Source organism: Cheilinus undulatus, linkage group 15, assembly GCF_018320785.1.
Source record: "Cheilinus undulatus linkage group 15, ASM1832078v1, whole genome shotgun sequence".
Lineage (NCBI taxonomy): Eukaryota > Metazoa > Chordata > Actinopteri > Labriformes > Labridae > Cheilinus > Cheilinus undulatus.
The window spans coordinates 38,070,615-38,095,030 of NC_054879.1; the positions used below are offsets into that span (position 1 = coordinate 38,070,615).

The 24,416-nt window shown below is 40.3% G+C and overlaps 1 protein-coding gene across 3 annotated transcripts in view; it reads right to left on the minus strand.

Moving 5' to 3' along the window:
- Positions 1 to 24,416, minus strand: part of myo16 (myosin XVI) — a 119,569-nt gene that overhangs the window by 51,317 nt on the left and 43,836 nt on the right. For all 3 annotated transcript variants that reach the window (XR_005993004.1, XM_041807525.1, XM_041807526.1), the window contains exons 8-20: positions 22,055 to 22,130; positions 17,960 to 18,110; positions 17,670 to 17,820; positions 16,374 to 16,484; positions 12,329 to 12,394; positions 9,203 to 9,330; positions 7,172 to 7,277; positions 6,419 to 6,536; positions 5,675 to 5,822; positions 4,879 to 4,996; positions 3,087 to 3,204; positions 2,195 to 2,266; positions 595 to 736 (exon numbers count right to left, since the gene is read on the minus strand). Coding sequence is in view for 2 of the 3 variants with exons in the window: in XM_041807525.1 (XP_041663459.1) it covers positions 595 to 736; positions 2,195 to 2,266; positions 3,087 to 3,204; positions 4,879 to 4,996; positions 5,675 to 5,822; positions 6,419 to 6,536; positions 7,172 to 7,277; positions 9,203 to 9,330; positions 12,329 to 12,394; positions 16,374 to 16,484; positions 17,670 to 17,820; positions 17,960 to 18,110; positions 22,055 to 22,130 (1,505 nt within the window). In the remaining variant the exon portion in view is untranslated. The remainder of the gene's footprint in view (positions 1 to 594; positions 737 to 2,194; positions 2,267 to 3,086; positions 3,205 to 4,878; positions 4,997 to 5,674; positions 5,823 to 6,418; positions 6,537 to 7,171; positions 7,278 to 9,202; positions 9,331 to 12,328; positions 12,395 to 16,373; positions 16,485 to 17,669; positions 17,821 to 17,959; positions 18,111 to 22,054; positions 22,131 to 24,416) is intronic.

Consider the following 24,416-nt stretch of genomic DNA (forward strand, 5'->3'; position numbering starts at 1 on the left):
ATAGGAATTACCATGAGGGTGTATGTTTGAATGTTTATGAGTGTGTGTAAAAGAGCAATAACACATCTGAAGGGGCGTGCCATGAGTAAGTAGTGTGGTTGAAAAATTCATTACATTCTGTGGCTGGTGTGTAAACAAGGCAAAGCACAAACACATTCCAGAAGATGGAACGGGAGTTATCTATGTGATAAGACTTCACAACATCAACAACACCAAGGATCTTTTGACCTCCACCTAGAAGTGTGTGAGTGGATGTTTCAAGAGTTTGTGTGAGAGACCTCGGCATAAACCTTGGGTGTGTCCTCTATCTCAACCTTGTTGTTCAGCATGTTCTTATTCAGTGTGCATGCCTTTCTGTGAATGTCATGCTATGTAAACTATTACAGACCTCAACTGTCTATTGTGTGTCATCATTCTGTGTCAGTGTTTTCAAAAACAGACATTACTTCTGTGTGCTAATAGATATACTTAGCTGGAAGTGTTTGTGGTTTGACTTATCAACGGCCTGGACTTCCAGAGAAATCTTAATCAAGGTTCACACTGAAAAAGCCACACACACATAACATGCATAAATGGTGCTACACGCTGCTTTACCCGATGCTGTCGTCTGGTCCCTGTAGGTAGTCGTTAATGCTGTTGACTAAATAGCTGAAGAGGCGTCCATAGATGGTCTTGGCGAGCTGATCTCTGTACTGCTCTGACATCTCCACTGTGTGGCGCCGAGTGATCACATCACCTGAAATGAAAAGGACATGGTAACCCAGATTCTGGCACTAAATTATTTGGCTGATATCACAAAGAGAGTTCATGTTCCACTAAATATACAGTCATGTGTTTACGTGTTAGGCATTAAGGGAGCTAAGGATTCATCACAGGGCCCAAAGTGCCACGACCCAGGCCTGGAGAGTGGAGGTGGGCGGCCAGAGTCAAGCTCAATACATGTCAGCCTATGTGTGTGTTCCTTGACAGCCAAGGTCAAGCTTGACATGGGCGCTATTATATGGGCCTTACACACTTAGTAATACGCTGGGGACTGCCAGCAGTTTCTGGGTCCCTGGCACATCCATGGCATGACCAGGGGCTTGTGGCAACCCTTCTGTCCACCTGGATAGTACCCTTGGCCGTGCTTACTTGCAACGGCCACCATAGTATTGGTGTGGACATTATTTTTTCAACAAATTTTTACCCATGCCCCTGCTAATATGCAAAGACATCCAGAGCAGGACCAGGATTGTGTCAATGCCTCTAGGGCAGCTTACTTACCACATCTACGCCTGACTGAAGGCTCAGTAATTGGCCCAAATATGCATGAAAGTTCTGCACAGTGCTGTTTATGGAAGTTTTACTGAAAAATTAAGAGTTTCTGTGAATTTAATGAATTGGACTTGACCTTCCTGAATAGGCAATGATTTACAGTATTTGTGTGACTGATTTTAGTTTACTACTATCTAACCATATATGTATTCTGGCTGTTTCAAGAATGGATCCAATGTTTCAAATAGCCTATAGAGATTCTGCAACATCGCACAGTCTGCTCCGTCTGTCTGGCCCCGCCTGGATAGCAAAAGGGACATGCTATCCACTGGATGCCAGTGCTTCAGAAAGATTAGTTGACAATCTCCTCTGGTTAAACTGTCATATTGTGGAGGGGACGTCTAGAAAGCTTGAAATGTCAGTTTTGGATGCCAGGACATTTTTTTTAAAAAGTATAAAACAACACAATTCCATAACCTCTAATGCTAGTAAAGGTCAGTATTACTGTTTAAAACATGACCACATTTACAAGATTTTTAAATTACTCCAAGAGTGCAACAACGACTCATCCAGGAGTAGGGATGGGGATTGCTGATTTTTATTGATATTGACACCCTTATTGATACTCCTTATTAATCTGAGTCCTTATTGATACAACTATCGATACTTCTTTATAGTTTGGTGTAAAAACAAAATGGAGACAAATATTCACACTCAAAGAGGTCTTAGCTGGGTAGTGCTTGAGTTAAAAAGCTATGATTCAGTTTGTCACATCTATTTTATATCCCTCAAATATAGACAAATTCTTCATATTCACAACTGCATTTATTGAGGTTTCTCGTCAAAAACTAAGTTTTCCCTTTTTTATGTGACATTTGAACACATAACATATAGAATACAGTTGTCTAATTTACTGATTGCAAAGACTAGTGGGAGATACCTTTAAAGTACTGAACATCTGAGGTCAGGGCCGTGCTTAGGTCATTGGAGCACACCTGTAACATTCCAGCCACTTTGAGAGTGAAAAAGAGAGAGAAACAGGTAGAATACATTAGAACACATGATAAGAAAACATTAGCATTAAAAGATTTATTTTGAAGATAGATAAAACAGATATCATCCCACAAATCTATCTGCTCTCTCCTTCTCTGAAGATGATATCACGCCGCAGAAAAAAATGCTGAGCTCTGCTGCAGATCATTCTTGTCCAATCGATCTGTGGAGCTGGCAGCAATTAGTCATCAATGGATTTCTGAGCAGAGCCCATAAACAAGCAGCAAAAACAGGTGACAGCAGCTCGGAATCACTCTGCTAACATTACTGACTTTGACATCACATCTCCCTGACAGCGAGTGACTGTTTCCCGTTTAGGCACTGATGTCATTTGTTTACCACCTTCCTGAGGTGAGGGGTCACAGGAGCGTATGCAGAGGTTGCATAATGAGGGGGTGAGACAGGGGGAGGCTAAACACTAACCTTGACAGAGACAAAGTGTGTACATAATAGTGTTTTGTTCCATTTTCAATTTAGCAGAAGAGGAGAGGAGTCTCGCCCAGCAACAGCTGGGATCGGCTCTGGCCCTCTGCAACGCTGCATGGGATAAGCGGTATAGATAACGGATGGATGGAGAATAACGGATCTGTTAACAGGTGACTGTCTGGCTTTAAGCTAGAGCTGGCAAGCTACCAAGAAAGAGAGAGAGAGGGAGGAGCGATGATGGCGTGGTAAACAAGATGAGTGGGTGTGATTTACCCTTCCTCCCTTGCCCATGATCCCACCTCCACAGACACTAGGTAGAAATGTGACCCGAGTCATGTGACAGGGACACTGACCTCTCTCCAGCAGCTGCAGGTCAGAAGGGAAGGCTGTGTCGGCATCTGTCAACGCAGTAAAACGTAGGTCCCCAATATGGAGCACGGCAGATAGCAGCATAAACACAGAGTCAACCTCCTAGAAGAAAAAGAAAATGAACAGTGGGAAATATGAATTCCAACAGCTGCATATTAGCAAATTTTGTCCACTCTACACAGAGTGGCCATGAGCTGATAAATTGTATTTCTCTTGGATAAAGGCAGACATTTTTCCCAGAAGGGTAAATGACCTGCACTTTAACACCAGTGGAAAGTTAATTAATTACATGATTAATCCCACATAAGTCCTTACAAACAAATCCTCAGCCCCAAATGGACTCTGACAAATACACTAGCTCCTTCTGTTTTAACATTTGCTCAAGGCTACAGTGACCAGCTGTTTACCTTTATAGAAAATATAACTTTATTATCAATGTTAAAAGATATTTATTAGCATTTTATACCAATTGGCAGAGGACTCAGAGTGACAAAAAGCATCATAAATGATGGATCATCAGTAATGTGGTTTTAAAAAAATAACAGAAATGTAGAATAACAAGTCTTATCCTTCAATGGTTTCCATTAATGCCATTAAGAAAATGAGATGTTTTTTCATACGCCAACCCTCCTCCCTTCATTCACACTCTCCTCTTCCTCCTTGCCCCCTCTCTCTTCCTCTCTGCCCTTGAGTAGAGGACGCTTAATGGAATCCCCCCTCTCACACAGCTCTGATTCTACCAGAGGGGGATGTTTGAGCTTACCGTGTGTGAATATGTATGCGTGTGCACTCTCTCAAGGCAGGATATTGGAACTGATATCTGGGAGATAAACACGAGCATTAGTCTCTGTCTGACACTCTATACGCAGACGGACACCCCCCACCCCTCAGAAAAGAGAAGAATGGGAGCCAGAGAGAGAAAAGGAGCACCAGGGAGCGTTAATGACGATTGACCTTTGGGTCTGGACTCAGAGTCGTCCCTTGATTAGACTTAGACAGAGACCAATGGGTGGTCTATCACTTCCACTCCTACTCCCCCCTACTCCTTCTTCTGTCCCTTAGACGTGCTGTCTCATCCAGTGGACACTACTGCCCCCTGATAATACTACTATCTATCACTCTCTTCCTCTGTCCCCTAAGCCTTGCCTGTGTGTATTTACTGCTGCAGGATTAAAAGGTGAGATGGTGGTCACTCACTGCTGACAGATGCTGACTGGGAATCTAAGAATAGAACCTGATAATGGGCAGGGAACACGTCTGGTGGACTACATGTTGGCAGGATGCAGAAATTCAAGTCATGCCTTTTGCTTTTGGCCGTATTATCCATATCTAAAAAACATCATCAAAAGGAAGACAAAAATCCTGCAAAATATTTGCTTGTTTTGCCTTATTTAGGCAGTGATGCTATTGTGTTATTAACAGCCTCCAGTATCTCCAGACTGAAAACTATAACCACTTATTAATGGGAGCATGTGCAATATTAATCAGCATTAAAAGTCTGGAAATTACAATGTAGCAAGTCATTATCTAGAAGATTATTCAAATTAACCTTTAATTACAGTGCGTTCCCCATGTGGTTCGAGTTTCATGAAAGGTGACAATACTTTCAGCCATGCATTTGTGTCTTCTTGCCCTGACAAAGGAGCTAAATTCCAGGGTACATCTCATCTTTAACCTCATAAGTCACCATTTCAGGTGGTCTGGCATCACCACTTTGAATGATCCCTGCTGTCAACAACCTTTGAATAAACAGGCAGAGCAGAAGTCAATCAATACCTGCTTGTTGAAGCCTACGGCTCGGAGAGCTTGCTTCACTGCTGCCATGCGTTCCCTGCTTTGGGTAGAGGCTGTGGCAACTGGAGGTTTCTCTCCAGCAAGGGCTCCACTCAGATACCTAAAATAAGGGCAAGCCACAGCAAGCAATTAGACTAAATAATTAAACAGAATAAACATACGAGGACAAAGTGAATGTCATATCCAGTGAGCAGTGAGAAGTGAACCAGATCCAAACATTTGCCTGTGTGCTCAGCAGTTATCTGTGTGTAAATCTTTGTAAAGGAACAACCTTAAAGCAGCAGAGCTAAGATTTTAGTTAACCTTGTGCAGTTACATACAGCCCCTTTATTATTATGAGGATAATGGAAAACAGGGTTTGAAACCTGCAGAGCTTGATCAAGCAGACTAAGAAAAATGGGTTTGTGTTATGCCGGGGGTGCTAGCGTGCCATTCAAGCTCCAAAAACAGACTGATTCAGGTCAGTGGTTATCACACTGGTGGCATACATAGGATAACAGAACAGTCAGAGTCACTCACAGTCACTTTGCAAGTTAGAATACGCATGAGTAGAGACAAACAAAAACACACAGATAAAAGTCTGTAAGAGTAAGGAATGCACAAACAGATAAATGCATAAACAAGAGCAGGAATGTGTAGATAATCAGATGGTAAAAGCTTCTAATAACCTTCTATCTTCTATCTAATGCATTGTGTATCATGTCAAAGTCATTGATTTTTAATTGTTTATGACAGCAACAAACTATCACCACACAAACAGAAGCTGAGCACAACATACCTATGAGCCAGGACATTGTTGAGGTAAAGTCCGCTGTGCTCCTCGGGCGACATGCCCTCAGCCATCAGATAGAAGATGCTGAAGCTGTGTTGGTGAGGACACAGGTGCACCAGACGGGACTTTTCTAGCATGTACGTGTACAGACGAGCTGTAACATCAGATTTATACTTTAATACCAGGTGTGCAAACACAGTGCTGATAGCAGTACTACTGACAATTCAAGCTGTTGTCACTTATTAATGGTCAGTGCTGAGTGATCAAATTAAGTGGGGTGAAATAAGGTGAACAGGCCTGCAGATATGGAGCACAGACAACGGCAAAGTCATGGGCTTTTACTGCCACCTGCTGGTGGTTAACTAAACTGCATCAAAAACTATCATGAAGTGCTGATGTGCCATGGATTTGTTGAGAATTGTGCTCTGTCAGTCTGTACACAGTACATCACAAAATACGCAACTAAGACTGTAGTGTGGAAACAATAATTATTCTTTAAGCTAATAACATAAGTTGTATTTTAATGCAGAAAACATTTATGTTGAATTTAATAAAGAAAAAGCTCCATCCCCTTTATTCTTTCCATCCTGCATATTTAAGCCCAGTGCAAACATTAACAAAACTCAAACAATGCCCCTAAGCCTGTTGTTACTGTTGGATAGAGATGCTTATTCAACAAAACTGATAAAAATTCTACGAACAAAAACTCAGTTCACATTCAGTTGTTGCTTTGACACAACATGAGTTCACCTCTGAGCAATGTCCTCCTCTTGTCACAGTACTGGATGGTCAGTAGCTTGATGAAGCGGCTTGAGTTGTTGTTTCTCTGAGTCTTAGCATGACCGAAGGCCTCCAGGATATAGTTAACCTGTTATAAATAAATACATACTTTTGATCAGATATTTGAAATTTTCTCTAAGAAATAACTTTAATTCCAGAAAAAACTTATTTATATCAGTGCTACATAATTCTCTTTTACACAGACTTTAAATACTGAAAGGAATTCTACTTTCATTCCACTGTCAACCACTAGATGTCAATATGCATCCATTAAGTGACTACTGGGTAATTTTTGTGTCCTAGGATGATCAGAGAGAGAGCTGACCCAGTTATCGACTACAAAACGATGACTTCATCAGAACACCACTGTTTTACTACATTGCTACATACCATTTTGTTAAAAGGCAAGCAAATAGAAGGGAAATCATGCGTAAACCACCTGAAAATGTCTGCATTTGTTATTCTACTTTGTACTCCATTATGTTTTTTTTCCTGAGTACAGCATGTACCATCTGATTTTTAATCAAAAGTGACACAGAGGTTTTTTTTGCTGTTTTTTTTTACACATTTCTCACATGTAATATTCTGTCTGTACTTTCGCTTGGAAAGAATATAAATGTTATATTCATACTACCGACTCCATCCAAGACACTGCAGTAATGCCCCATGTTCCTCAGTGAAATCATCTTTAATATAACACATCCAATGTCTGCACATACTTACATGTTTCATTCTGGACTCCAATGCAAGGCCTTTGGGGCTGGAGCGGGCTGTAAGGTGTCTCACTATGTGTTTACATGCCTCTGATTTTCCAGAACCACTTTCTCCACTAAAGAGAACAAAAGAAACAGGAAGATTTCATTTACTCCTCAGGTGATGCTGTTGTTGTGGGTATTGGCACTGACTCTGAAGTTTGATGTCTTCAAGAGCAGAATTTTGTAAGCCTTTTGTGAGCCTTTTGTTAAATAACTTATTCTAAAAAGGAAACCAGATCTTTCAAATGAGCTTCAAACATAATTGTAGTATGTAGTAAGCTGTCCTGGCACATGTATCAGTTGAAGAAAAAAAAAACAAAAAACATAAAACAAGGAAAAGAATCTGGATGAAGTCCTGGCTGGAATGAAGGAAAGTTGTCTTTATGTTTGAGTGCGGTGAGAGTTGTGTTTGACATTCACGACAACAATTGTTTTGACACTTTTTTCCTTAAAGCCCCTGCTTTCCTGTGTCTGACAAAAGGTGAGCTTCCCCAGGGCAATGGAATGACTTATACATTGGTGTCCAAAAATTGATATGAATTTTAGAGTTTGTTGACAATAACAAAAAAAAGCTCTAATAACATTTGTTTCAAGCAAAAAATATTAATATAAACTATGTAGAAAGCAAATAACTAGCATTTTAGTAGGCTGATATACATCTGTGCAAATTAGGGTTGCATGATGTTGTTTTGCCGTTCGGGTATACCCATATTTACACATTATTTTAGCCAATACCAATATTTAAATGCAGTTCAGACTTAAAACTTCAGTTCTTAAAACACACTTAAAAGTTTAGGATTAAAGAAATAACAGTGAGGGGCTGCAACAGAGAGAGTTAAACATCAAGTGAATTCAAACATTAAAGTTTAAAATTGCCACATCTGTGTGAGTTACACCTCTATGGAAGAGTCTCAGAGGAATAGATATTATGCATTAGTCACCACGGTGTTTCTCCACATCTGTCACTTGAGCTACATGCCTCCACCCACCTGACATCACCTCATCAGGGACCCCCTCCCACCCCAATCTAGCCCTTTTTCGTAATTAAACTAATTTTCTTCAATTGCCCACCACTTTCCACATGCTGTTACTCTGACAACAAAACTGGCACAAGAGGCCTGTGTTTTTTTTAATTCAGCTTGTGCTGATATTGAATGTGGCATAAGGTACCTCTACAGTGCATGATCCGACACTCACCGGCATGCAGAGTTGAGAACAGAATAGTAACACCAAGCAGATGGCTTCAGAAGGTCAGAAGCCCTCACTAATAACCGCTCTGTGCTGCGGTGTGCTGTTTGTCTGTGTGCAGCTTTATTTCTGACTAACAGCCCTGCTGAGTGTGAGGTCCAATGGCCTTTCTGCTCTCTTTTCATTTACTGGTTTTATTAGATTTCAAGGGCATTTTGTTAGAGCACCGGCCTCGGGGGGATGATGGCCGCTGATTGCCTGTAAACGAGGAGGAGTGCGGGAGTGTATGTCTGAGTGCATGTGTGAGGAAATATGGGGGGAGGCTGGGACAGAGGAGAAACAAGTAAGAAAGGTGAGGTGGAGTAGGGAAAGACTTGAGGAAGCAAGCTGTGCATGAGAATGCAAGGTGTAATGTCCTTGCCTGTGCAAGCGCATTTGTTTGTGTGAGATGGATAACCCGTGGCTGGGGTGCATTAACTCTCTGCCAGATTGGTTACAACTCAGCAGGAATGCCACTGGAGAACCGGAACAGGGTTTAATTGCAATCAGGGAGCTGCCTCCGTCCAGTCGAGTACAAAGAGCGTGATGCTGTAATGCTCCCAGCAAACCTCCATCTGTGTGTGAACGCTCAGGTGTTCAGCTCGGCTCTGGCTGAGAGCTATTAATCTCACAGGGAGTGTAGAACAGGTGTGAGGTAGAGGGGTGTGAACAAACCAGGTGGCCGGCTCAGCTATTTTTATCCGACAAATTTCTTTTTAGCTATTTGGATGTTTTTTTGTCCCAGCTTGTGTTTGTGTGTTGAAAGCTGCACCTGAGGATGAAACACTGTGGGCGCCTTTCCTGCAGCATCATGTGGTACGCTCGCTCTGCTGAGGAGAAGATGTGTGGCGGCAAAGAGGAGCACAGACGACCCGTGGAGCTCAGGTATAACTGACTCACCTGTGAGAGAAAAGACAGATAAAGTTTATGTAACATGAAGACACATATGGGATGACTAAGACAGAGGATAAAGTTTCAACCAAACTGTGACACATTGTTGAATGACTTTCCTCGCCTGTGTAAGTTTCATAGTGTCACACTCACCAACAAAGCATGGTTCATCAATCAGTTCAACCAGGCCCATTAAAGGATGCACAACCATTATTTTATATCAGTTTCAGCAGATATGAAAATCCTGCTACGTGGAGTTTTAGCAGAACCAACAAACTAGCTCAAGTTAGCTAATAATTCTCATATTCATTCTTAAAAGGATCCCACGTTTTAAAACATGTTTACCTTATTGGATTAACATTAGGGTCCTGAAAATGTTCAGTATGAGAAACAAATGAGATACCTTTATTTTGAAAGATTGGTGCAAAAAAAATCTAGGCAATGAAGTTGTCTATTCTCACTAACTGTCTAATTCACCAGCCTGCAAATACATTTTATTTACCCTATTTTTTAACCCCTTTGTCTTGCCTGGACTTACTGTCCAAAAAAGTTTGTTAAATATTAACCCTGTGGTGCACAGTCAAGCTCTAAACATACTTTTTTTCAGGAGAACCTGGACTTTAAGATTATCCAGTAATATCACTTAAATTTTTAAAAAGTTATGGGACTGTGAGGAAAAAAAAAAAATCAACGATTTTTAAACGTGACAGTAAAAAATAAGGACAGTGCACAAATGTGTCTTTGGGACCAAAAACTGGAAAAAAAAAAGGGATAATTCTGTGAAAACTTCAAAAAATGACATTTACATTTTTTGTGCTCCTTTGTATTGGCTCTATTTGTGCCATTTCTCAAAGCAGTTCCTCTCTGCAGTGACACAGAGGGACATATCACTACTATGAGCTATTTAGGCTGTCTCAGCCATGATCTGCCTACTTAGACATGTGCAGGTTGAGAAAACATGACCCAGCAACAGAACAGCCTGCCATTGGTTGCCAAGGCCCATCACAAGGCATTCTGGGACAACATTATGTTGGCTAACATTAGCCGTAAGCGACAGAAATGATTGAAATGGACTAAAACATGGACATAAAGTCGCTCAACATCAGTTATACCAGTGTGGATCTCATCTTTTACTCATTTGGACAGAAGTTTTAATTCTCAACTACAGATAGTTTAATTTTTGCTCCTAGGATGGATATGTTTTGTGTTTGCCACTTTGCCAAGGTTGTCTTGATGTTCTGCACACACAAAAAAGCATGTTAAATATCGCCATCAACTTTAATGAATTGAGAAATACCAGAGATAAGCAAAAATCAATATTACGCAGTCCCATCGTAACCAAAGCTTTTCTTGGGTTAAGACAGTTTCTTAAAATGATTCAGCGCACTCTAGATCAGAAGGTGTTTCACATTTTAGATTATCAGACATCCTTGCCTGGTCGACCAAGCTTGGGTCTATCATTCACCGGATTGTGTCAGTGTAGCAGACTGTACCATGGTTAACCCTTCTACTCAAATGCCACCATGAAGCCTCTCTTGTGGCTTCTCTAGCTGTTACACTTACTATCTTTTAAGGATGTTTTAAGGGCTTTTGATGAGAGAGCTGAAGAGGTACAGAGGAAATATGGGCTGAGAAAGTGGTAGAAGACATGCTCCAAAGTTCAGGTCTCAAACCTGTGACTGTAGTCTCTGTAAACAAGTGCCTGCTCTAGCAGCTGAGCTAAACACAGATCAAAGTATTCAGTAAAGCCTTTACATTGGGGTTTCCACACATGAAAAGCCATTATTGCTTGGTGAAACCCACTTTGAAAAGTAAATATATGGTTGCAAAGTTAAAAAATGACATTTTAGAAATTGTACTTCATAACTAAGGCTTGAAAAAGATAAGGAAAAAACATCCAGACCAGAAAGAAGCTCACATCTCTACTCTGTTTCTTAAAGAGGACTCTTGCATTTTTAATGCTCAGTTTAGTTTTGCAAAGACTCAGATGTTCTGAAACCTGTGAAAGAAAGTACTTCATCAAAGGAGAATGATAAAAGCCGAAACAGGATTTCGAAGACAGTTGTTGCAAGATTAATACCAGTGGAGGAATGAATAAGAAATTTTAGCACAGTAAAAGCTTGGAGCTTTGTTACAAACTAAGAAACATCAGACAGCAACCCCCAGTTGACCGTCACATTGAACCCTGAGATGACTGTGTTAAATCATTCCTCAGCAGGTGAGTGTCTGTGCAGTATTTGTGGCTGTGGCAGAGGGATGATGGGTTGTGGTCCAAGAGGACAGAGGAGGTGACAGACGGCCAGCAGATCACACATGTTGTGACATATGTCCTTCACATTCTGGCTCCTCCCTGCTCCTCCACACGCTCTCACAGTCGGGTGTGGATGCCTGGAGAGGATCCAGACTCAGACAGGACCGGGACAGCCAGGGGGGGTTTGGCTTCATTCTGTCATGGCAAGAGAAGATGTCTCCTCCTCTATCCAGCCCCTCCTGAGTCCACTGGCAAGTGCTAAGCTGGCATTAAATCAGCTATTTCAAAATGACTGTTTAAATTGAGGTGGCATGCATGGCAGTGAGTCATTCACTGACAGTCCTCTGTAGCTGTAGAACATATTAAATATATCCCATTTCAACAATAAAGATAGTGTCTTATCATATTTTTATGTCTTTACAGATGAAATCAAGTCTTCCTGATTCAAAGTGTGTTTCTGTGTATGTGCTAGCAAAACTAGATCCCTCTCTTCCCTTGCTGATGCACAATCAGCCCTGTGCTACATATCACTGACAGGAAGGCTGCATTATTTATCAACCACAAGGTCCATTTCATCTGTCTATGTTCTGCTTATTATACAGCAGAAGCACACCTTCTTTAAAGTATAAATCCACAAATAAATGCATACATAATATATTTTTAGGCAGGGATTCTTATGCATGGACTTGAAATTTCAAAACTTAGAGAGCCCCTTCCAGCTGTCATGAAACAAGTGTAATATCAATACATACTTACCAAAGTGGAGTAGATAGGCAGCTCTTTGTTTGGATTAACCAGCAAAAGGATGTGTCCAATGTAGGTCTGCAAATTAAAGAAAAAACACACCTAAATTAATCTTTAATTTATATCTTGATAGGGAACAAGAAGTTGAATATAAGGGTGTAAAACATTCATTATTTAGGTTACAAGCTCTGCTTCAATCGGTTCATTCTGCCACACAAACATGCCGGAGTTAGGTTAATTACTTACAAACTGCCTGAAGCTTACACTGACCTGAAAAGAGAAATGTTCTTTCCTTAACATCAGTATTCATGGTAGTGGCAATCTCTATTACCATAAGAGTATGGTAATGTTATGGTAGAGAAAGGTCAGGATGGGATGATAACCTCACAAATGACCTTTCTTCAGAAACAACACCAGATCTGCCCTCCTAAACATACAAACCCCTGAGGCCATTTAGGTAAAAATAACCAATTTCTGACCCTTCCACTGAACTGCTAACCCTCTGTTTCTCACAAAGAATCCCTGAGGCGGTGTGAGAGCTACGCTGTGTCCCCTGGGAGAGCGCGAACATTGCTAACATTCTGTAACACGCTGCTCTGTCCTTAGGCCGCGGCACAAGGTTAATGACTTGAACAAATTCCCACCGCTCGAGGACATGGAGCAGCGTCTATACTGCAAGTTTTTTGGGGTTTTTTTTTTTCACAAAGTAAAACTTGTCCAGGAACAGAGTGCCACTTCCATGTTAACTGTTGTTTCATCTTATGACATGCTTGTCAATGATCCAGGCTTCATGATTGTTTTCAGTCCCATCCTCTCACAGTTTCATTTTTTTTTTTTACTCTCCTCAGGGGTTTAACAGTACATTGGTCCTTCTCTCCTGGCAGAAGGCGACAGACCACTCATCAAAGCCCAGTCTCTGACCACCCTGCTGGGAGCATATGGAGTGTTTGCTGTCTTTGTCCTCCACCTTTCTCTATCCTTTACTTTATTTCGGCTTTGTTCACCTCATTCTAAAAGAGCTCTAATATGTGCAGTATAGAAGGTCAGGAAGCTTAGAAACAAAAAGGTAATGGTAAAATGAAATCATTTGGTAACACAGAAACTGTTTGAGGTCCATTCCATACAACTGCCTTAAGAAAATACATATTTACAATGAAATTTAACTCATTTTTGACTTAACATAGTGTAACTGTGCAATATACTCCTACCAGTGACACATAATGAGATGAGACGTGCTCCCATACCCCAGAGATAATCATACTTTTCTAACTCGCTGTCCTTTCTTTTCATCACTTCTTCTTCCAAATGGACAGGACCTCAAACCAGCCCTCATTATTCTGAATCCTAATCACTCCCTTTTTCTTCTTCCCTTTCATTGTCCTCCCCTTATCTGTGTCCCCCGCTGTGACTAACCCTACTGTCTGTCGCCCATCTGGGTTTCCATAATAACAGTCTATTACTGCCTCTTGCAGTGAAGACAGAGCACAGGACTGCTCCACATTGATCTGGTTCCAGTCTTTATAGAGCTCCGTCCCCATGGAGAGCTATGGGCCAGACTACAGCTCTAAAGCAAAGAAGGAAATAACGGGAAGTAAAGTGGAGGCATTGTTAGAGATGGAGGCATTTCAGTCCTGAATATAGTTATGGATTTATCTTTGTGATCGATCTAAATATATTGATTTTGTAATTGTCACTGGGGTAAGTATGTGGGGGAGAAGTAGCACTCTTACACAAGTCAGCAGGCAGTAACAGAAGGGAAGGGATTCAGCACACTGCTGTGCATTAGTACTAAATAATATTTGGTTTTAACAGTCAAGATAGCGTTATATGCATGTGCAATAGTCAAACACTTCCGCCGTACATGTCTGCTGCAGCTTGTGCCATCACAGCTTTCATACTAGGTGTGTGTGTTGTGTGTTGGCTGCATCTCCCTGCTGTCACAGCCCTGCCTTTCAAATTATTATGCATATATTGTTCTTGTTTCTTTTTTCCTATAAAGTCTATATAATTAGCAGCCAATAGGATTTTTTGCTCCTCAACAAGTATATTGTAATCTGGATTTTATTTGACAACATTACTAATGATGACAATGGCATTTTTCAGCAAAGTAACTTAAATGCAGTGTACCAAATTATTCTGTACAACAGAGTTTCAAAACATAGAATAGTGTTTGAGAACTGAAAACAGATATCTATTGCAATTTTTCTTTTTCAATCAAAAACAGCTTTACAAACCAAGTTCCATATTAACACAGGAGCCCGTCTTTGATATCACCTTAACAACTCTCTGATTCATTGAACTTGTAAGTCCATGTATAGTTTCTGCCTGTATTTCCTTTGAGGATGCCAGAACTCTCTCCAGAGCTGGTGTTTTGATGTAAACTGCTGTCCACCCTCATAGAGCTTCCTTCAAAGGATTCTCCACAGGTTCTCAGTAGGGCTGAGAATCAGGCGAAGATGGTGACCACACCATGGTTTTTTCTCCCTTTATGCCTAGCAGCCTAAGCCTCAGTGGAATATATTACAGCATGGGGCGGTGCGTTGTCTTGCATGAAAATGATTTTACACTGGATGGCATGGTTCTTCTTTAATACCATGGGAAATTGGGACCACATATTTTGCTGAGGTCAGGTAGATTAAAGGTGCCTGCCAACTGATTTCCTATTATTCCAGCCCAAAACATCACTCCACCATCTCCCTGCTGATATTGCAGCCTTGTTGGGACATGGTGGCCATTCACGAACCATCCAGAAATCCATCCATCGGGACCATCCAATATAGCACAGCATTCATCAGTGAATATAACAGTTTGAACTAAAGTCCTCCTATATTTCCGAGCCCACTGTAATTGTTTCTCCTTGTGGACATCCGTTAAGGGTGGCTGAAATACAGCTTTATGCACAACAGCAAGCCTCTGGAGGATCCTGCATCCAGAGGTTCTTGGGACTCGAGAGGCACTAGCAGCTTCAAATACCTGTTTGCTAATTATCAGCGGATTTTTCACAGCTGCTCTCTGAATACAATAAATTTGCCTTCCAGAGACTTTCCTTAATATACCTATATTTGTTTCATACATTCATCTGGAAACCTCCCATAGACTGTGTTTGGGAAAGGGCAGAGCTTTGGAAAAAATAGTCAGTGGGTGACTCCATAGAAAACTGCATAGCGCGAACCATGGCGATTGTAGACATGTCAGTACACAACTTTGTCGTTTTTGAGAAGAAAACAACTCAATGCTGTTCTTTGTTCTTCTTTTAAAGAAGAAATGTCGTCAAGTTCTGATAAAAATGACGCTAAAGCAACATCCAAGCTAATCTTCTCCGCCATAACTTCAACGGCCTCTTGTCGCGTCTTGCTTACGTCACGACTCTGCAGTGCCCGAAAGTACTGCCTCTCAGTCCTGATTAGTCCTGTCCCTTTCTTACAGGGCCTAATCTGTTCAGATGGGAGCTTTGCAAGATGGATTTGCCAGTGAGAAACACGGAAACGGGCAAATCCATCTGCTTGCATGGTTAACTAAGACCCAAATAGGGAAAAACTGAATTGAAAATGTAATCACTGTACCTTTAAAAGCACTGCATTTATCTGGCATATTTCTTTTTTAATAATAATAAAAGGTAATATACTTTATCACAGATAGAAAAAAAATATTCCAATGTCAGTTGTTTTAACTGCTTAGTTTCACATAATACTGGAGCAAAAAATGTACTAAGGGGAAACACTGTTAAACAGTATTCAAGAGAGCAGGTACGTTTTTTGCCAGTACTGTTTGTACTGTTTACACTTGAGGAACACTGAAAGTACATTTGCTGGAGGAAAACCAGTGCAACGCTCAGGGGTATAACGAAAGTGTATTGTGATACAAACATCACACTGTGAGACTCCCCGACCATCAACAAAACTCCTCTCTACAAATAAAACAGAATGGTGTCCCTGTTCTGCCTCAGAGAGAACATGTGTTTGTATTTCTCTCTGTGTTCTATGTGCTTTGGGCTCTGATGCATGTTTGATGTTGAGTGTTATTCCATTTTAGAGGCTAAAGCATCCTTGGCTCTTACATAGATTTGATCATTGCCAAAGCGTTTCTGCATCTCGTAGAGCAGGCTGCTGTCGGTCAGCTCGCTGAGGGACGCCAGGTCGTCATTTGGAGCCGGAGGCATCAGTTTGACCTGATGAAATGAAGATAAGAATAATTAGAAAGATCGGCAGATTAAGGTAGAGAGGATTTAGGATCATAAACTGCTGAGTAATACTGCAGGATTTTGTTTCAACCAAACTTATTGATTCATTCTTGTTGCCAACCTTCATTTCAGAGAGGTGCATTGTCTCCTAAAATGGAAGATAGCAAGAGAATTTAAAATGCTCCTCAATATTAAAGGTAAATTACTTCAGATATCTGCTATACATATAACAAGGTACATACTTTGTAATTTGGACATTGCCATGTATATACAGTAGCTGCCACTGCTGCTAATGTTTGCTTTGCTGTTGTTAGGTTCTTCTAAGTTGTAACTAGTAAATCAAAATCTTAAGACCCAAATCTCCACTAGTGTCATGCTTTGATATCTCTGTTAGATAATGCTTCAGGCTACAGTAACTGTTTCCTAAGAAATAAGCAGTGAGTGGTGAAATGATACACCACATCTTAAGCTCCAACGATAAAATTGCATAAATGAATAATCAAAACATGACACACAGGAAAGGATAATCAGTGCAAGTGAAGAACAAAGATGACTTAATTACTGCAACAGCCACATTTTAAAAGGAAAAAAAAAACATCTTGTGGGTACTTTGAGCCCCTGAAAACTAGGGGTTGTAAATGTTTTGCCTTGATTTTTTGCAATGAAAGATGTAAAACACAGTGCTGACCAAAGATTTACAACAAGATGAGTTGAAACTCGTAACTGCTTGTGACAGGCTTCTCTGCAACAGTCTAAAAGCGTGTCAGTTCACAGCGCTAATCACTTATCATTTTGTCCTAACCATCCTAGCCTGGCAGTGAAATTTCACAGCACATATAAAACCAAAAATGCTTTACTGGCTTAGTCTTGTCTATACCCAAGTTACTAACTGAAAGTAGTCATTTCCTAAATTCAGAATTTACCAAACAAAAGATTCTACTTTTAACAAACATTTGTTGGCCTATCAAAACGAGTTTTTAATTTCCTATTTCTCTGCTTGCTATGTTCAAAAACCAGCAGTTTGCACTTTGATAAACTGAATCCCAGGCAACATGCGTCAGCCAAATTCGAGCTGCAAAAACTTGTCTCAGACAGCTCTAACTGTCCCCAGCAACGTTCTAAAACTGTCCCAGGAATCTTTGCTCTGAACTGTGCAATAGAAGTAAAAGGTACCTGCTCTAGTTTGCTGGCTCCTGAGCTAAAGGGGCCATCAAGGCCGTTGTCCTGTGAGGGCTGTTGGCTCAGTGCTCCTCCTGCCTCTCTGAACATGGCACACTTTTCCAGCAGACTGTCCCGCTTCGAGATAGAGAGACCCAGGGGGTTCCTGAGTGACAGGAGAATAGGCAAGGTAAAGAGTTAGAGAAAAGACAGAGGTTGTGGAGGCATAGAGACAAATTAAGTGGGAAATTTAGTTTACAGTCTGTGTGGTTACATCAGGATAAGAAAAATACTGTGAATCCTACAAGTTTTTAACAGGTGTGTTGAGGTCATGTGAACCGCCGTCGTAGCGTTGGTCAGTGGAAGGTAGAGGAGTGGAGGGGTCCTTCAATCTCTGCAGCCAGCTCTCCTCTGCATTCAGCAGCAAATCAGCAATAGGCTCAGACGCCGCAATGTCTATGGATACACAGAACATGATAATCAGTGCAGAACTCAGTTTTAAAACCTAAATTTTATAAAGCAAAATTTGATTCTTCAGTATTTGATGGGATTTCTTTATTGTTTTTACCCCTTTAACCTCTTTTCAATTGATATTTTTTTATTTCAATATAAACGCCCCAATAACCACCAAAACCTTTCATCATCAATCCATCCTTTTTTTCTCTGCTGTGTCTTGCATCTTTTTTAAATTTAGCTAAACTTTTTACTGATCATATCAAATTATTTTTCGGCATCTGGACTTCTTGTTGTTGTTTGGACCTCTGACTGCACCGTTTCTGCTTTGTTTGTCACAACACTTTGAAACTCTTTCTAAGGTGCTATAAAATAGCTTACGTATCATAATAATTATCATGATGGAGAAGACAGTCCAAAATAAGCTGAAACAGTCCCTTCATAACTCGGTGCCTTTTGTGAAAACACAGTAAGAGTCTGTTACTGTAAGCCAAAACTATGAAACACCTCTCCATTCTTGTCTTTCGCTATCCCAGCTCTGCTTGCAATCCATGTGGATGAGCCTGCTTTGGTTCAGAATGTGAACCCCACTGTGGATCAATCCAACTGTGCTTAAGAGGAAGGGGGTGTTAAGCTCCCCCCTCTTTGTAATGAGGTCTAACAGGGCACAAGGGAAAGGAAAGGCTTCATCCTGTCTTTTTATTTCTGTGTGACTGACAACCCCCTACACTCCCATCTCTTGCTCTCACTTTCTTTTTGTCGTGTGGATGCTGAGAGAGGGGTGTGAAAGAATAGGAGGAGGGGGATGCCTCGGTCTCTGCGGGCATGTCTCACATCTTTTCTAAGCCAAATGCTGGAAGGGGCTATTGATTAAGGCTGGAGTGCTGCAGTCAGAGGTGTGATGAAGCCATGGGAGTTAATGGTCGGAGGCAGCTTTGATATTCTATCCCACAATACTGAGGTCAGAGGACCACAGCCCTACAATATGACACATTTTATCACTATCACACCAGAGACATGCTTCTAATAACAATGACTACAATCTATTCTGAAGCCTGGATCGTTGTCTGCTTTTGTAACGATTCTGTGTAGAATTAAGAATCTACACATAAGTTCTGGGAAAATTTACAAGAATAATCTGGATTATCAAATTTATGTCTGTCACTCCAAAACAAAACCGTCAAATTTAACACACAGATGAAGACACAATTATCAGCCCCCTATGAAAATTTCAGGTTTTGTATATTATTTTCCAAGTACTGTTAAACAAGCAAGGATTTTAACACAGCTTTTCCAAACATCCTTGTTTTGTTTTGGATGCTTACATTATTTTACTTTGCACACAGAAACTTTCAGAAACTATCTTCAAATTTACACCCAGTATAAACAATTCAGAAGGAGTTTGAGCTGTCACTGGAGAAAGCATCATGGCGAAAACAAACGAAATCAGTTTTGACTTGAGAGAAGAATCGCTGATGCTCACAGAGCAGGAGAAGGATATAGAAAAGTTGTCATGGCATTTCCAAGTGTCAAGAACTGGTGTGAGAAATATCATCAAGAAATTCAAAGATAGCCACACAGAACAGAACAAGCCTGGCAGAGGAAGGAAGAGAAAGATTTCAAAGATTCTGGAAAAAATCTAGTGAGCGATGTGCCTAAAGACCCTAGAACAACTGCCAAGACACTAGTGAAGGACTTAGCCAAAACAGGAATTGTAGTCTCAAAGAAGACACTCTCCAAAGTCCAGCACAGGAATGGACCAAGAAAAACTCCACTTCTATAGCAGAGACACCTTCAAACTGGACAGTAAGGAAAGCTCAGGACACCCTGGTGAAAGATCATGCATACTGGAAGAATGTCCTTTGGTCAGCCAAGACCAAACTAGAGCTCTTTGGTGATAGAGATGCTGCTTATGTTTGGAGAAAGAAGGCAGAGGCGTATAAACCAAAGACACTATCCCCACAGTAAAACAAGGTGCTGGGAGTATTATGCTGTGGGGATGCTTCAGAGCATCTTGAACTGGGAATCTCATAAAGGTGGAAGGAAACATGAAGAAAGAAGGATATGTGAATTTGGGATTCTTTCAGAGACATGTCTGAGACGAGTTGTGAACTTCAACAGACTTAAAACTAAAATACAACAAGAGAAACTGGGATTAAATGTCATGACTTGGAGGTACATGTAGAATGTTTTTGTATGTATCTAAAATCAGTTTCTACAAAATCTGAGTGGATATATGAGGTTTAAATGATAGCCTACATTGCTGTTTATCGTTTTGTTAACAGTGCAAGTGCTCTTTTTCAGGTTTTGTTTGCATAATGTCCTAGAGTGTTTTCATCTCTGTTTGCTGAATAATAGGGAACAGAACAGCAAGAAAATAAACAATAGTAGGATTTCCCTCCAGATATATCTGTATGAGTATTGGGAGTTGACAATGTGTGCCATGATGTTCACGAGTCTTTTTCTTGGGAGCTAATGAAGAGATAAACAAAACAAAGGACTAACTGCAGAAAAGTGTTTTGTCTGGAGCAATTTTTCCTGAACATATGCGCTCTTGGAAGAGTAAGTTACAGCCCTAGGTTCATGCTTAAGCACGTTGATCAAGAGTTGTCTTTGTTTATTCAGCAAATATGTTTCCACTGTAAAAAGTCACACTTACTTTAATCGACACACCAATTCGTCCTACTCCGACAAATGGAAAAATCTTTTTGAGATATTTTGAGCTTTTTTTCTTTTTTTTTTCAAATTTCAGTCATGTTTCAGAATTCTAGTCATGCTTTTAAAGTGTGAGAAAAAGGGGGGAAATGTGAATGGAAATTCCACTACTGTCAGCCTTGACATGGATTATCTTTGATGTAAATGCCAACGCTATTTACATTCATGTGATGTTTTCTGACACACATAGCTGATGAGATGTTTCCAGTTCTTCCATTTGTAGATTTTTATATTCAACTTCTTTTTCATGTTTTAAGCCCACATGTACAGTAAGTTACATCAATACTCTTTGTAGAGATGGAAGGACTGTGTTTGCATGTGTGAGCACCAGTAGGTACAAGATAAAGGCGGTAAATGAATCAGAATAGTCTAAAGTAACCTGTGAGTCATGAACTAAGGCTACTACCTCCGACTTCATACCAGCCTACATGTCACGTATCAAATGTTCTTGTAGAACTCACAATTTCGTGCCTTTGATAAAGATCTGTTCCATAATATATCTTACCTCCAAGTGTTAGTAGCAGCTCTTTCCCACAAGTTGCGCTAGAAATATGAGGGTTAAACTTTGCAAACATCCTAAGGCAATGTAAAAAAAAAATCTTAGAGGCTATCTCTTACATTAATTAAATTTTAGGTGGTGGGATTTAGAAAGAATCTAAAGTTGCATTATCAGGGCATTATCTATCAGGGTTCACAGCATGGTAAAAGTTTTTGTTATCTGCTTGCATCATAACTCAAAAAGGTCATTCCTGAATTGGTGCATGCAGGCCAAAACAGACATTTCAAATCAGTGTAACTTGTCCTTGTCTGACCTCTTCTGTTAATCTAGTTTGCCCTGTTATTAAAAGACACAACACACGTCTCCGGGTAATTACATGGATATTTATGTTCATTAGTAAGTTAATAACACCAGCCGGTGTGGGCGTGAATGAGGTGTTAATGTTTCCTTTCATTAATAAATGAGCTCTACTTTGCAGATCCACTCAGATAAACACAAATAGGCTCAAAAGACACTGATTATGTCAAAGCCTCTGTTATTTTGCACACCACCCGTGTTTGTATGTGAGAGCCTGTCTTATATCATCACAGTGATTATTAATGCATTTGCACAGTCTCAGCTGAATAAGTGAAATCCATCTCTACCCTGCCATGCTTCATTAACCCTCGCTTTTGAAAAACATGTTATCCCATTCCAGTGGCAGTACTTATGTGTGAATGCCTAAATGTGTTACCTGAGGGCTTGTCTTGGTTGCAGTTCAACAGAATCGGGTTGGCTCCGTGCCGCAGGAGCTGGCTAACGATGCTTGTCTGTAAGAGATGGGAGAAACACCCACATCCATTTTCATTAGATCCTGGAGAGTTTCAAACATTTCGGGGACATTATTAACATCATCTTCTTTTAAAACCATCAGTACATGAATAAAAAAAAACAATTTAGCACTGATTTTAAAAGGCTCTCATTTAAAGTCACTGTATTGCTACAGAGCAGATGTGGATATGCTAATGTAGGACAAACTGTGACACAGAGCAGATGATACATGCAGTGTATGTCACACATGACAAGTGTCGCCCCAAACTGAGGAGATGCCTTAATAAGATCTTCCATCAAATGTCACAGTGGAAGACCCCATAGTTGTGTGTCTTGATGTCTACGCGTACCGACATGTGATGGCTGTCACCTCTGTCCTCAATTGTTCTGCCTTCTGTTGTTTTATTTGTAGTCTGGACTCACACAGGCTCTGAATTCCTCTTTTCATTCTCATTATTCCTCATCTCCTACATTCCTTTCTTTTCACCCCCCTTTCCACACCCACTGCTCTAGCCTCTGTGGAGTATCAGCTGATTGGAATGCAAGACGAGTGAAAGGTTCAGTACACTGACTCTTGATTAGGCGACGTGATGTCTTCAAGTATCTGCAGCATGATTTTGTTAATCAAAAGTAGACAAAAGATCTTCATTTCTTGATAATGTGCAAAAGTCGGAGTGACCACAAAAAATGTCTTCACAGCTTTGAGCATTTAAAGGCATCCTTTAAAAAATTAAGATGAGTGTAGTTCATGATTTCAAACATTCTAAGCCAGAGCAGATTCTTGAAATTCATTCTTGAAAAATAAAGAATACAATGCATATCTGCTTCTGATCATTTATACTGTCAATCACTTTAAAGAAAGGCAGAATTTTCCAGTAGATTTGTATTTCAGTTGCATATCAGAATAAGTCAAACATATTTGCAAAAAATACATTGAACAGACTGCAGCCACATTTTTCAATCAACCTAAGCTATCAGCTGTCGAAAATAAGCTTAAATAGCAATAGTTTCAACTTGTCCTTATTGTTTTGCTTCATTAGAAAAAAGGCCCATACACTTTACACAATACATAAACAGCCAGGGTAATTAATTATTTATTTAAATGGGTGTGAAAATTAAATATAGCTTTTCTCTTGAACTTCCTCCTCCATTGCCAATGCAAGTTTAAGTTGAAGCTACTGCCAGCAACCTTCTCTTTGTGTCTGTCTTAGTAACCACTATAAACATAATTAAGTCATGACTTAGGTACTGTTCATGTTAAAAACAGACACCACCTAATCCTAATATATAGTATACTCTCTTGGGCTGCTCATGCCTACTATGTCATATGTCTTGTTGCTCTGATTGGCCTGAAGTGAACGTGACAGACAAAACGTTCATCCAGTCACCCCCCAAGAATTTTTTTCAAAGGTTGGTGTACAAGGTAAGTGCTGGCTCAGACTACACTAGTTCAGTTAGATTTTGTCCAGACGGCACTGTCGCAGCTCATTGTCAAACCTCGGGCTCGGTTATACATGTTAGGAACAACAAACGGTCTTGTAGTGTGACATAATCAACAACTCACACAAAACGCCACATGACCACGATGCAACAAGTCTAGCACGTCAGAATTTGGCTTGCATCATCATCTAGTTTGACACCCTGACCTGACACCAATGGCTTGAATCCTGCCGTCTATCAACAGGAGAGCATTTACTCATTATTTTTGTGTCATCATTTACCAGGATGACATTATTCCAGGCCCCACTTTTTCACTTTCCAGGGATTTATCTGTACATATAGTTATTCTCTTGACACATTATCACATTCATTACTTAAGTGGTCCTCTTCTTGATACATCTGGAAGAATCCATTATTGTTTTTTTTTTCTTCTTCTCAGAGCAAAAGGCTGTTAGAATCACAGAGTGCTTCTGTTGTAGCTATGATTGACACTCTTGACTCACTTCCCTGACGACCTGTGAACTCGCACAAAATCCTGAAAACAGAAGTAATGTCAGAAAATGATGTGCGGTCAGGCCAGGCTGTCAGCGAAGACAAGAAAAGAATTAAGTTGTATATTCTGACATAGCGAAGTCATGAAGGACCAAAAAATTGTGTAGTCTGAGCCAGCCTTTAGTTAGTAACTCCTCCAATGTTACTGAAACTTGATGACAAGTTTACAGCTAACACTCAGACCCAAAAATGAGATTGATTCAGAAATGTTACTGATGAAATAAAAGCAACGCTTCTTTTGAGTTTACTTTTCATTTGTAGTTTTTTTAAGCAGAAAAAAATATTAAAATCTG